The sequence below is a fragment of the Cynocephalus volans genome, chromosome 11 (assembly GCF_027409185.1).
Source record: "Cynocephalus volans isolate mCynVol1 chromosome 11, mCynVol1.pri, whole genome shotgun sequence".
NCBI classification, from domain to species: Eukaryota; Metazoa; Chordata; class Mammalia; order Dermoptera; family Cynocephalidae; genus Cynocephalus; species Cynocephalus volans.
In genome coordinates this window covers 118635016-118645269 of record NC_084470.1, presented here as the reverse complement: position 1 = coordinate 118645269, position 10254 = coordinate 118635016, and the positions used below count along the sequence as shown (strand labels likewise).

At 37.4% G+C, this 10254-nt stretch overlaps 1 protein-coding gene across 1 annotated transcript; it reads right to left on the bottom strand.

The window, feature by feature from the left end:
• Nucleotides 1-2414: 2414 nt before the first annotated feature.
• On the bottom strand, nucleotides 2415-9013 carry YOD1 (YOD1 deubiquitinase). The gene is made up of 2 exons (XM_063114548.1): nucleotides 8431-9013; nucleotides 2415-7419 (listed from the first exon to the last, which is right to left on the bottom strand). The coding sequence occupies exons 1-2, from the start codon at nucleotides 8771-8773 to the stop codon at nucleotides 6716-6718; spliced, it is 1047 nt and encodes a 348-aa protein (XP_062970618.1). The 5' UTR covers nucleotides 8774-9013; the 3' UTR covers nucleotides 2415-6715.
• Nucleotides 9014-10254: the final 1241 nt, after the last annotated feature.

The window sequence follows — 10254 nt, the reverse complement described above, 5'->3', positions numbered from 1 at the left end:
ACCTAATGACTACTGAAATAATAGAAATATTTCTATTTCTACATTCTCGCAGTGCAGGAGACTACATCACAATACCTGAACTTGAAGCAGCCTTTTCCATTCTTGCTAGGACTTTGCATTATTCACCCCTTATTGGTCTGAGTTCTTTCGTGTAGAGCTCCAGAGAACAAATCTAATTCATCCTTCACACATTTCACAAAATTTTAAGTTAGGTATCATGTCAATCTGAGATCATTTTTCTCCAGTTTCTTCAGCTGTCACATGACAGTTGCCAAACCTTAAGTTTTTCATCATGTTTTACACGTAAAACCCACACCCCAAACCCCAATGCAACATGACTATCAACACTACTGCTTCCTTTCTTCTAATCATTTAATTATTATCATGCGGCTATTTCTGCAGCCAAATCATATCACCCTGTTGGGATCCAAATTAGAATTAAGTACTATTGCTACATCTTTGTCAAATCCACCACAAAGTCAGGTTTTTCCCATGACGAAATCCTGTCCTTAAGTTCTAAAACAATGATGGATAAAACTCTCTGGAGTTATCTGTAAATTTAACAACTGTAGTGGAGGAACATGAATTGCATGAGGCCAAGGACACAGGACTGATATTAACCATCACAGGTCTTTCAAAGTTGATTAACACTCCATTTAAACAACTGTGATAACAGCCATGGTTCTCAAACTTTATCATGCATCAGAATCACCTAGAGGGCTTGTTAAAACTGATTGTTCGGCTTCATTAATTTCTGATTTCTTTTTGAGAATTTGCATTTCTAACCAGGTAATCAATGACCAACTTTGAGAAAGACTGCTTAATGGGAACAGTTATTATTCAACAAGCTGCCATCACACAGCTCATGAGACTCCTTATAAGCTTTTTAATATGAGGTTTGGCCTGACTTATTTTTATGTTGGATTTAGGCTGACTCCAGAGATATATTTTGTCCTAGTGTACAAATGGATTAATTACATTATTATGGTCCCATTTCAATAATATTTAAGCTTTCAATGAGGAAAGCATAAATATTTCAACGCAGTTAGAGAGCTTACTCTGGCCAATAACCCCAGTGTTGTTTCAAATAAATGTTTAAATGCTGACATTGTCAAAGATAAAATAAATTCTCCCACAGAGATGTTGCCATTTTAAAACAGATCTAAGTTCACACAGATCTCAGTCTATTATAAATGAAAGGAAAATTCAGCTCTTTTATTTTGACAATTTGGCAGCAGCAGACAGTGAATTACATCTTTCAGGAGCTGACTCAGAAAAAAAAAGTTAGTCAATGAAGGGAAATTTCAAATGCCCTCTGGTGTTAAAAAGGAGAAACACTTCAGCTTCTTGTATAATTCATTTAGAGTCCACCTAAAGGGTAAGATTTAGCTGATTTGGGTACACCAGTTAAAGGTGTGGTCTATTAGTTTTTGATAATAAATAGGTAACTTGAGTGTAGTAGCTGGTCTTCTGCCCTGATCCCCAAATACACTCAAACAACGTTTTCACTTCATTTATTCCTTTAAAACAAGTCACTTCATACAGCATTTAAATATTTAAAATCGTACACCTCATAAATAAAGTCAATGCATCTTAATGACAATGGCAAAAATCACATAGAAGTTGTACAAAATGAAATTAGACATCTTCCAGGTAGCAGCAGTGCATTAACTTTGAAAAAATACTGGCAACAGACAAAAGAACATTTCAAAAACAAGAAAACACTATCCATCTTAAGAAAAAATATTTTCTTATGCCAAAAAACCCAGAACTTTGTTCAGTTTTGCCCTTCCCAACAACTTTTTCAAGTCAAGTTCTAAAGTTCTAAATCTGACAATCTTAATTTGTGGTTTTCTTCTTGCTTCCGGAACCTCTGCCTCTACTACTGCATTAATATGGGAATTATAGGACTATTGTTATCCTTTTTGACAAGGTATATATATATATATATATATATATATATATTTTGTATTTTAAGCTGAATTCAAATTTTTTATTTTTGTCTATTTATTTTTTGGCATCTGGCCAGTACAGGGATAAAACCCTGGACCTTGGTGTTATTAGCACCATGCTGTAACTGAGCTAGCCAGCCAGCCCCAAATATCTTAAAGGAGAAAAATTACTTTATTAAGTACATATTTCCTGTAAACAGCTTGAGTCCTGAATGGCACCAATGTGAATTGGAAAACTGACAAGAATTAGGTCCCCTGGTCCTTTAAGTAGCTTATGGGCTATAATTAACTACATATTCTATACCAGTTATAATTGTAATCTTGGTAGAAATTCTAAACCTAAGGTTAACTTTTCTGTTTACCTACGACTTAAACAAATCATATCTTTACTATTCCTAAACTCTTACATAAAGGTTATTCTTTTAAAAAACATAACTATAAAATAGCATCACTGCAAAATGCTTGTAATTCATGGTTTTACACTTTAATGACAAGCTTTTCACCTATGGCCCTACTACATTCTATGCCAAGAAATGGGGGGAGAGGGGGGTTGAGGTTACACAAAGGCATTGCTTGCAAAATTTTCTGAAGAGCTTAATTCATGACTAGGGATGTATCCATTCGACAATCTCTCCTTTTTTAATGGTACTTTATCCTCATTCCCCTTCCTAACTTCACTCTAAAATACAATGGGAGGGTTAGCAACCTCCTTTAAATACATATGAATCAAGACCTGAATCAGTACCCCACAATTCAATTTTGATGTGATAATTTTTTCTAAGTCAAATATTCAAAGTACTGTAAACACAATGCTAGCTAATTTTTGGAGAAGATAAAATAACACACTTTCCCACAATCAGGGACGTTTTATATTCTTTTCAGGTTGGGTAAAATGTGCTGAATATTACAATGCTTAATAAGAAAACATCTGTAGTTAATATAAACATTTCACTTCAAGTGTTTCACTTTAGACTTAAAAATGATGTTGCTTGTATATGACAATTTTAAGGCCTCTGACTCAAAAATCAGCTTCCTTAAAATAAGTTTGCTTAGAAACAAATGAAGGGTTTTAAGAATCTTTTAGAAATTGTCAATCACCTTTGTGCTACAAGGACAAATTTGAATACTGCACTGTATAATGAATGATAAAGGACAATCACATTATAGTAGTAACATTTTAATGCTAGGGCACAGACCATGCTCCTAATAGTTACTAAAATTGAGTTTTAAGGTTATCAAAACACCAGAATATTGTACCACTAGATACATCATACACTGATGGCAATAATTAAGAAGAGTTGATGGTTAGCAGCTCAAGAATGGTTGTTTAACGCCCTTAACAAAATTCCTAGAGAAGGCTAACATGTAAAATGTTATTTCATATTTTTTAAAGTGCTGCAAACAATAATGTGTCTCAACACATAAAAGAACATGATTCTTAATATATGTAAGTTTAGGAAGGTCACCTGATTTGTCCAAAAAAAAAAAAAAAAAAAAAAAAAAAACCACTCTGTTGCTTAATCTTGCATACTCCCTATTCTATTTTTTTCAAAAAGACATAGAAAACTATGTTTAGCCAGGGCAACTGACAAAACCCATGTTTTAATCCCTACATAGGACAGAAGGAGTAAGCTAGATAAGCAAATTAAGCATGAGCACTTAGGAGCATATAGAAAGATAACGTAAGTAAATTAATTCCTGATTATGATTTTGCTTGGACTTGAACTTCACGGAATAATAAAGTGGCATGACTACATTAGTTCTTAAAAACAGTATTAAGCTGACCAGCAGTGAAGCTTCAAGGGTACCACTTGACTTTGTCCATTTCTCATTCATAGGAAACAATTAAGAAATTAACCATGAACCATTATTAGCAAAAGAAGTTAATATAATGATGTCTTCATATGGCTATGGCATCACAAAATTTCCAGGGATATTAATTTTAACTTCTGAAATCACTCTAAGAGTATATCTTCACAGAACTACACCTAATCTTTAATCCAAAGAAAAGTAAGGAAAAGGAGGAAGAGGGATGATGTGGGAAAGCAGTCTTTATTCAATCTGCCACTAATGTAAACTGTCCTCATTTTAATTAAAAAAAAAAAAAATTCTTGTATGGCAGGGAAAAACTGAATAGGAAGAAGGATTTCATTTTGCTCCAGTGCAAACTTAAGACAGTTTCTTTTAATCCTGCTACAAGGACTAAATCCACATATTCTTAAAGTTCTCAAGATGAGAATTTACTCACATAAATTACTAGTTTCAAGTTTAATATTTGCGGTAAAAAAAAAAAAAAAAAAAAACTTTAAACTCTGTGAGGCTTCCAAGGTTGAGTTTAGAATGAGCAGAAGTTTAGGTTTTTAAGTCTTAATAATTAAATCAAGTAATCTGAAAATAATGCTTCATCTTGAATTTTCCATGATCAGAACACTATTTTAAAATACTAGTGCTGAATTTCAGCAGATGATTACTTTAAAAGGTCATTTTTGAAAGCAATTTCACTGAGTATCAGTGTACAATTGGTGAATGGACAACCTAATAGCAGATAAACTAAGATCCCCTGAATAAATACTTGATATTTATTAATATGTAAACAAAACACTTAAAATGAAGGGGTTTAATTTTGTAAAATGTCAGTGTTCTATTTCTTTCCATTTGTTCAATTAATCCACTGTAGATAACATATACTCAATTTTAAAGTGACAAAAAATTATGTTGTAAAACATATCAAAACATGCCTGGCACATTATAAATTATTCAATAAATATTTGTTGCATGAATAAACTTCTAGATCTAAAATCCCAGTAAGCAAATGTTAAATTTGGCTCCTGAATTAGCAAGGAAAGGAAGGCAAGCTTTCTGAATAGTGATGCATAAAGGTCAATTTGATGGATGTTACCTAATAGTATAGACTTAATTTACAGTTTTAAATTTAATATTTTCTGGGGGAAATAAGAGATACCATCTAGACCAGATGACAGACAGATATGAAAATATTTTCAATCATATTCATTTGTACATATTATGATTGCCAAACATTAAGTATCATAAGCTCACAAGTGCTATTTTTAAGGCTCAGGAAAATAGAAAATTAAACACTTTAAGTTATACTGACCATAATAGCTATAATGCCTAAAAAGCTATGCACACAAAAGGTACTCAAGAAATGTCATCTGATGATTTCAAGCATACTCTGTGAATTGTTCATTAGAGGTACTTTTTCCCTAAATTGCTCACATTTTCCTTAATTTTACATGGCCACCTTCATCAAGTGAAAGTGCTAAAAGTAAATCTCAATTTTAAAACATTTGCCAAGAAGATATGCTGAAAAAGATATAAGTGCTTTAAAGTACACCACTGGTTTTCTAAGATAACCAAAAATTAGACCAAGATAACAAAACTTCACAACATTAAGCCTTTTCACATTATGTGAGAAAATACATAACAAATTATAATTTAGCATCCCTGATCTTTAGAAGAATTAAGAAAAGAGGTAGAAGACTTTATCTGGAAGATCTTGTAGTGAAGCTAAATTTTAGAGGTTGTGCCTTGCGGATTAGTCCACCAAGCAAATGGCTACATATTTAGTATTAGGAAGAAGCAGAATTCTGAGATCTGAATAAGGCAAGGATTTGAAAACTTTCATATTTTGGAAAAGAAACAAATTCATTCAACAGTATTATCCCAATTACTTAAAAATTCTTCAAAAGCCAAAGTAAAAAGATCGCAGATAAGCAAAGTGCTAATTTGCAGAAATGTGGAATTATTCAAAAGCGCATTAGTGGAGAGATAAGGCTACCACAAAAACAAATACTGTTTAGGTATGCAATAGAGTGTACCAAAACCAAACCAAAGCATAGCATTACCACTTTACATGAATATTTTCTTTTGGAAGAAGTGCTCTTACAAAAAGCTGAGGAAATCAAATCCCTTCAGACAAATATTCACGTAACAAAGCAAAAATCAAGCACTCAGATTTCAAGGAACTTCAATTAAAAAAAAATACCCTGCTTAATTTAAAATTTTATGCAATGTGACTAAGATCAATACATAAATTGCATTAAAACACGAGGCCAATGGTCTTTTAAAGCTTCAGTAAGCTGCTTCAGGCACCTTTTCCCTCACACATTCTACTTTTATACACTAGAAATTTTAAACAGGGTACTATCAGTTCCTGTTTAAAATTCTTAAGGAATAGACTTATCCTTGTAAAAATTGCTTGTTATATACTTATAAGTGGTTAAGTACACATTTATAAAGTCTACCAAATTGCAATATAAAATCAGTTTTACAATTCTGAGTATCTTCATTTGATCAATCAATTCATGATTTAGAAATATTAACTCACAGTTATTATTAAAAGAACTCAAATTACTGGAGACACTGTGGTATATGTCCAGTGGCCCCATGAGGCATTCCATATTACCCAAAATGTGATGTTTTTTTCTTCTACAAGTTAAAGCTGCTGGGTGCCAGTTCATAATACTACAACTCAATCTTCAGATGTCCATAGGTGGTAAGACCACCTATTCTGTGACCTCAGCAGAAAGAGGGCATGTATCACCACCGTAGACACACATCTGTAAACTTGCACACTATTTTTAATCTTAACAAGGAATTTCAGTGTCTTAGTGATTTTAAGTTAAAAGGATGGTTTCAAGCATTGTGTCCTTTTGTTTTTTCGGATTATGAATAGCTTATTGGAAAACCCAGAGCCTTCTGGATCTGTGAGGTAGTAGGCTTCAACCCTCATCATGCATAGATCACACTTCTCCGAAGTTGGTATGGCCTGTCTCCTTGGCATGATCCCTTGCTTCTGCTTGTCCAGTTAATCCCTTCTGACACACCATGCATCTCAGGGTGAAGCGGTTTACATCAGTAAATTGTCTCTTCCTTCTAGCTTCATCTGCTAATTCCAGTGCTTGTACAAGAACAATATCATCATTAGTGGAGAAAATGGTCAGAGGAGGAGTATCTGGATCAGGGAAGTTACGCTGAAGTGGATCATAGTGGATGCCATCATAAATAAGCAGGACCCTTTTAGTATACCCCGCATCTTCCCCAAAACGATCAATTCTTACTGTCTGTGTATCCACTACACATATTTCACATTGATAAAACTTAGACAAAATCGATATCTCAATTGCTCCTCCCCAAGTATCATCCCTTCTGATCCAGTCACAGTACTCTTGATTTGTTTTTCCCAGTATTGCCTCACTATAGAAGTCTGGATCACTTGATACAATTTGTGCTATGAGGCGTCTCATCTCAGGGGCACAAGCTGGATTCAAAACTCCTCCTTCAACCACATAGAATACGCTGGTAAAGAGGCAAGAGTTGTCTGCTGGGACCGCGGATCTAGTAAGCACAGGCAAAGTTTCCCTGACGTAACTAGGAGCACCATGTTTTGTAAATGCAGGTGAAGTTTTGGGCCTGGTTTGGTCTTCTTCAACGATCAGCATGTCGCCTGTCAAAAATAAAACAAATCCAGAACTGCAGAGAAATTGCAGATGATACTGGGTGTTCACTAGCCAAGTCTATAAATTATAAACAGGAGTTGAAGCATAAACTGGGATTACTAAGAAGAATACAGTTTTACAAACAAGTGAACAGTAACACTTTTTGTTTACTTTATCTTCATAAAGATGAGAACAGAACAAAGAACTCAACACTTTAGGTTGCATCCCAATTTAGTGAAGGGGTCTGAAATATACACCTTTATACTTACTTAAAAAGATACATTTCAAAACCAAAATTTCTTTATACTTGCTCCCTGCCTTTTCAGAGCACTTGTCTTTCAGAAGGTGCTCACCATAGATTAGGCCACTAGGGGGTTCACCTCCTTCTGAAACTAAACATATCTACCCTTTGGCGTTTACAGGGTGCTTGACACAACAACAGAAAGCTTTTAGTTACCAATGTTGACGTTCAAGTTTTAATACTGGACAGAAATACCTGCCGTTGGTTAGAACTCGAAAGAGTTTTTAGAGGCTGGCTTAAAAGCTAACTTTAAGATGAATATACTGTACCTGTCAAACTAAGTATTTATGAAAGGAACTGCATAATCGAACCAGGAAAGCCAAAAAACAAACAAACAAAAGTATCCTGCACCCTTCAGACCTGCTGATCAGTGATATAAGCAAAAGGAGCCACCGGGATAGAGAAAATAGGGCCTACTTTTTTATACTTTTGTGGATGCAGAGGGAAAACAAAATGAATATTTTCAAGGTAAACCAGAAAGCAGATTGGGAAAGAGGCATTCCAAGCCTTTGAGCTTCTCTTTCAACCATGTGTAAAGACAAGGAATTGTCAGACTCCTGTCCCGGTCTCCGTGAGGGTTGTCTGTTCTTTAATCAACCCTCACCCTTATTCTCAGAGTCCCCCACTGACCGCAGCCGCCTTGCCTTGCCTCTGTTCTCTCTTACGCCCCTCTCCGTCCTCCCAGGACCAACTCTGGCCCCAGCCCTGATTCCCGTACCTGATTGGATGGGCAAATCCTCCAAAATGGTATCCGCGTTGCTCAGATCCAGGCTCTCAGGCGGGAATCCGACGAGGATGCGCTGACCGCCGGGGGCGATCCCAGTGATGGCGGCAATTTGGCCTTGGAGTTCCCGCACCCGGGTGCGACTGGACAGCCCCTGCAAAACATGGGTGCCATCCTTGGCCTTGCAGCGGAGCCGCCACATCGTGTTGGTCCGGCCGCCCACAGGCCAGACACCGGCGGGGCCAGCTTTGGTCCCGGCAGCAGGTTGAGAGACGCCGCCGGGGCAACCAGCCGCCGGATGGACTCCAAAATGGCCACCCTTTGCGGGGCCAAACATCGCGAGAAGTCGCCGGTAGTTACAGTTCTCGCGACACTTTGGTACGGCTTCCGCCTCTACCCTTTCAGAAGAGCGAACTCTTTTAAAGCGACAACTAATTTTTCCTCTCACCCTCCCAAGCCAAAGGGTGAAGATTTGTCCGTATCCCTGAAGTACTACGGGTCCTGCTACCTGTCGAGCGAGTGAGGTGCCCTCCGCGTCGGTGACATATATGCTCAAGGGAAGAGGGCGGGCGAAGGAGTTCCTGAATCAGATAGAGTGGAATGTAACCTTGCACTTAGCGAGGTCGGAAATTATTAAATCGGAGCTTCCAAACTACACCCAAACTACACCAGCAGTAACAGAATCATAGTTCAGGACGCAAACGAATGCCAGGAATGGTCAGTGAGTCAAAGGACCCATCGAAAACAATCAGGTACACGTGACTAGACTCGTGGCTGCACCAAACATTGACTCACTGGGGTTAAGGGGGTCGGACGACTGGCCATTCCACCTCCGTGGGACTGTAACCTGAAAACGTCAATTTGCCACATCAGAAAGCACAGTATGAGGTCAGCATCTGGCACTAGGGCAATTGCCTCATCCAGGTGGTGGCAGGAAAAGGAGGAATGAAGAAGATAACGCGTGTCATCCGGATTCCAGTTCGGTTCTTGGGTATACAAATAGAAGATGACTTCATTCCTGCCTTTAGTATAACAAGTACTCACTGTAATCGTGAGAGAGGATGGGGTGTAAGGGACATAACCACTGAATTTCACAGCAACGTGATAATGCTAGATTATAAGATCGTTTTCAACCCTGTATGCCTAGAGCCCAGCACTGTGCCTGGCAAATAAAAAGTGTTCAATAAATACTCGCTGAATGGGTAAAGACGGAGTTGTATAGGCACAGAGAGGGCAACTGTAACACGCTGGGAGTTGTTAAAAGCTTCAAAGAGGAGACAGTTATTTAAACTTTGAAGGATGAATTCCTAGATGAAGGAGGAATCAAGACATCCCCGACTTTATCTCTCTCTTCCAAGAAATCCTTACTTATTGTTATTTATCTATCCTGGATCCACATAGCAAGTCCTATCCTGCCTAGAATGGGTGTATCAACAGAATCAAGCATCAGTCGGGCCTGCTGGGGCAACTGTGAAAAGTGTGCTTCACTTGGAACGTGCAAACTCAGCTCCACTGTAAAAGCCTCCATCTCAATAAATTTTATGGACACTTTGCGTCTTTTCACGTCTTTCACGACACAATTTTCGGCTGGTGCGATTTTCCTCCTTGGTTCTTCAAGGTGACCATATCAGATGATATAGCTTGGGGGGCAAGAAGAGGAATAAAGAAGGGGTTAGAAGAAGTTCACTGGAGAATGCGGATGGGTCCAGAGAAAGTCCTGGTTCAGCAATGCGACTAAGTTGACTTTCTTAGAATACAGTGTCTGACCTACGGGACGGATCTGCAAACACCCTAAGTCACAATCGGCTTGAGTACTGT

Coding starts and splice junctions, on each gene's coding strand:
- YOD1 (XM_063114548.1), bottom strand. CDS start 8,773: ATGTTTGGCCCCGCAAAGGGTGGCCATTTTGGAGTCCATCCGGCGGCT. Junction 7,420..8,430: donor GGATTTGCCCATCCAATCAG/GTACGGGAATCA, acceptor TATTTTTGACAG/GCGACATGCTGATCGTTGAA.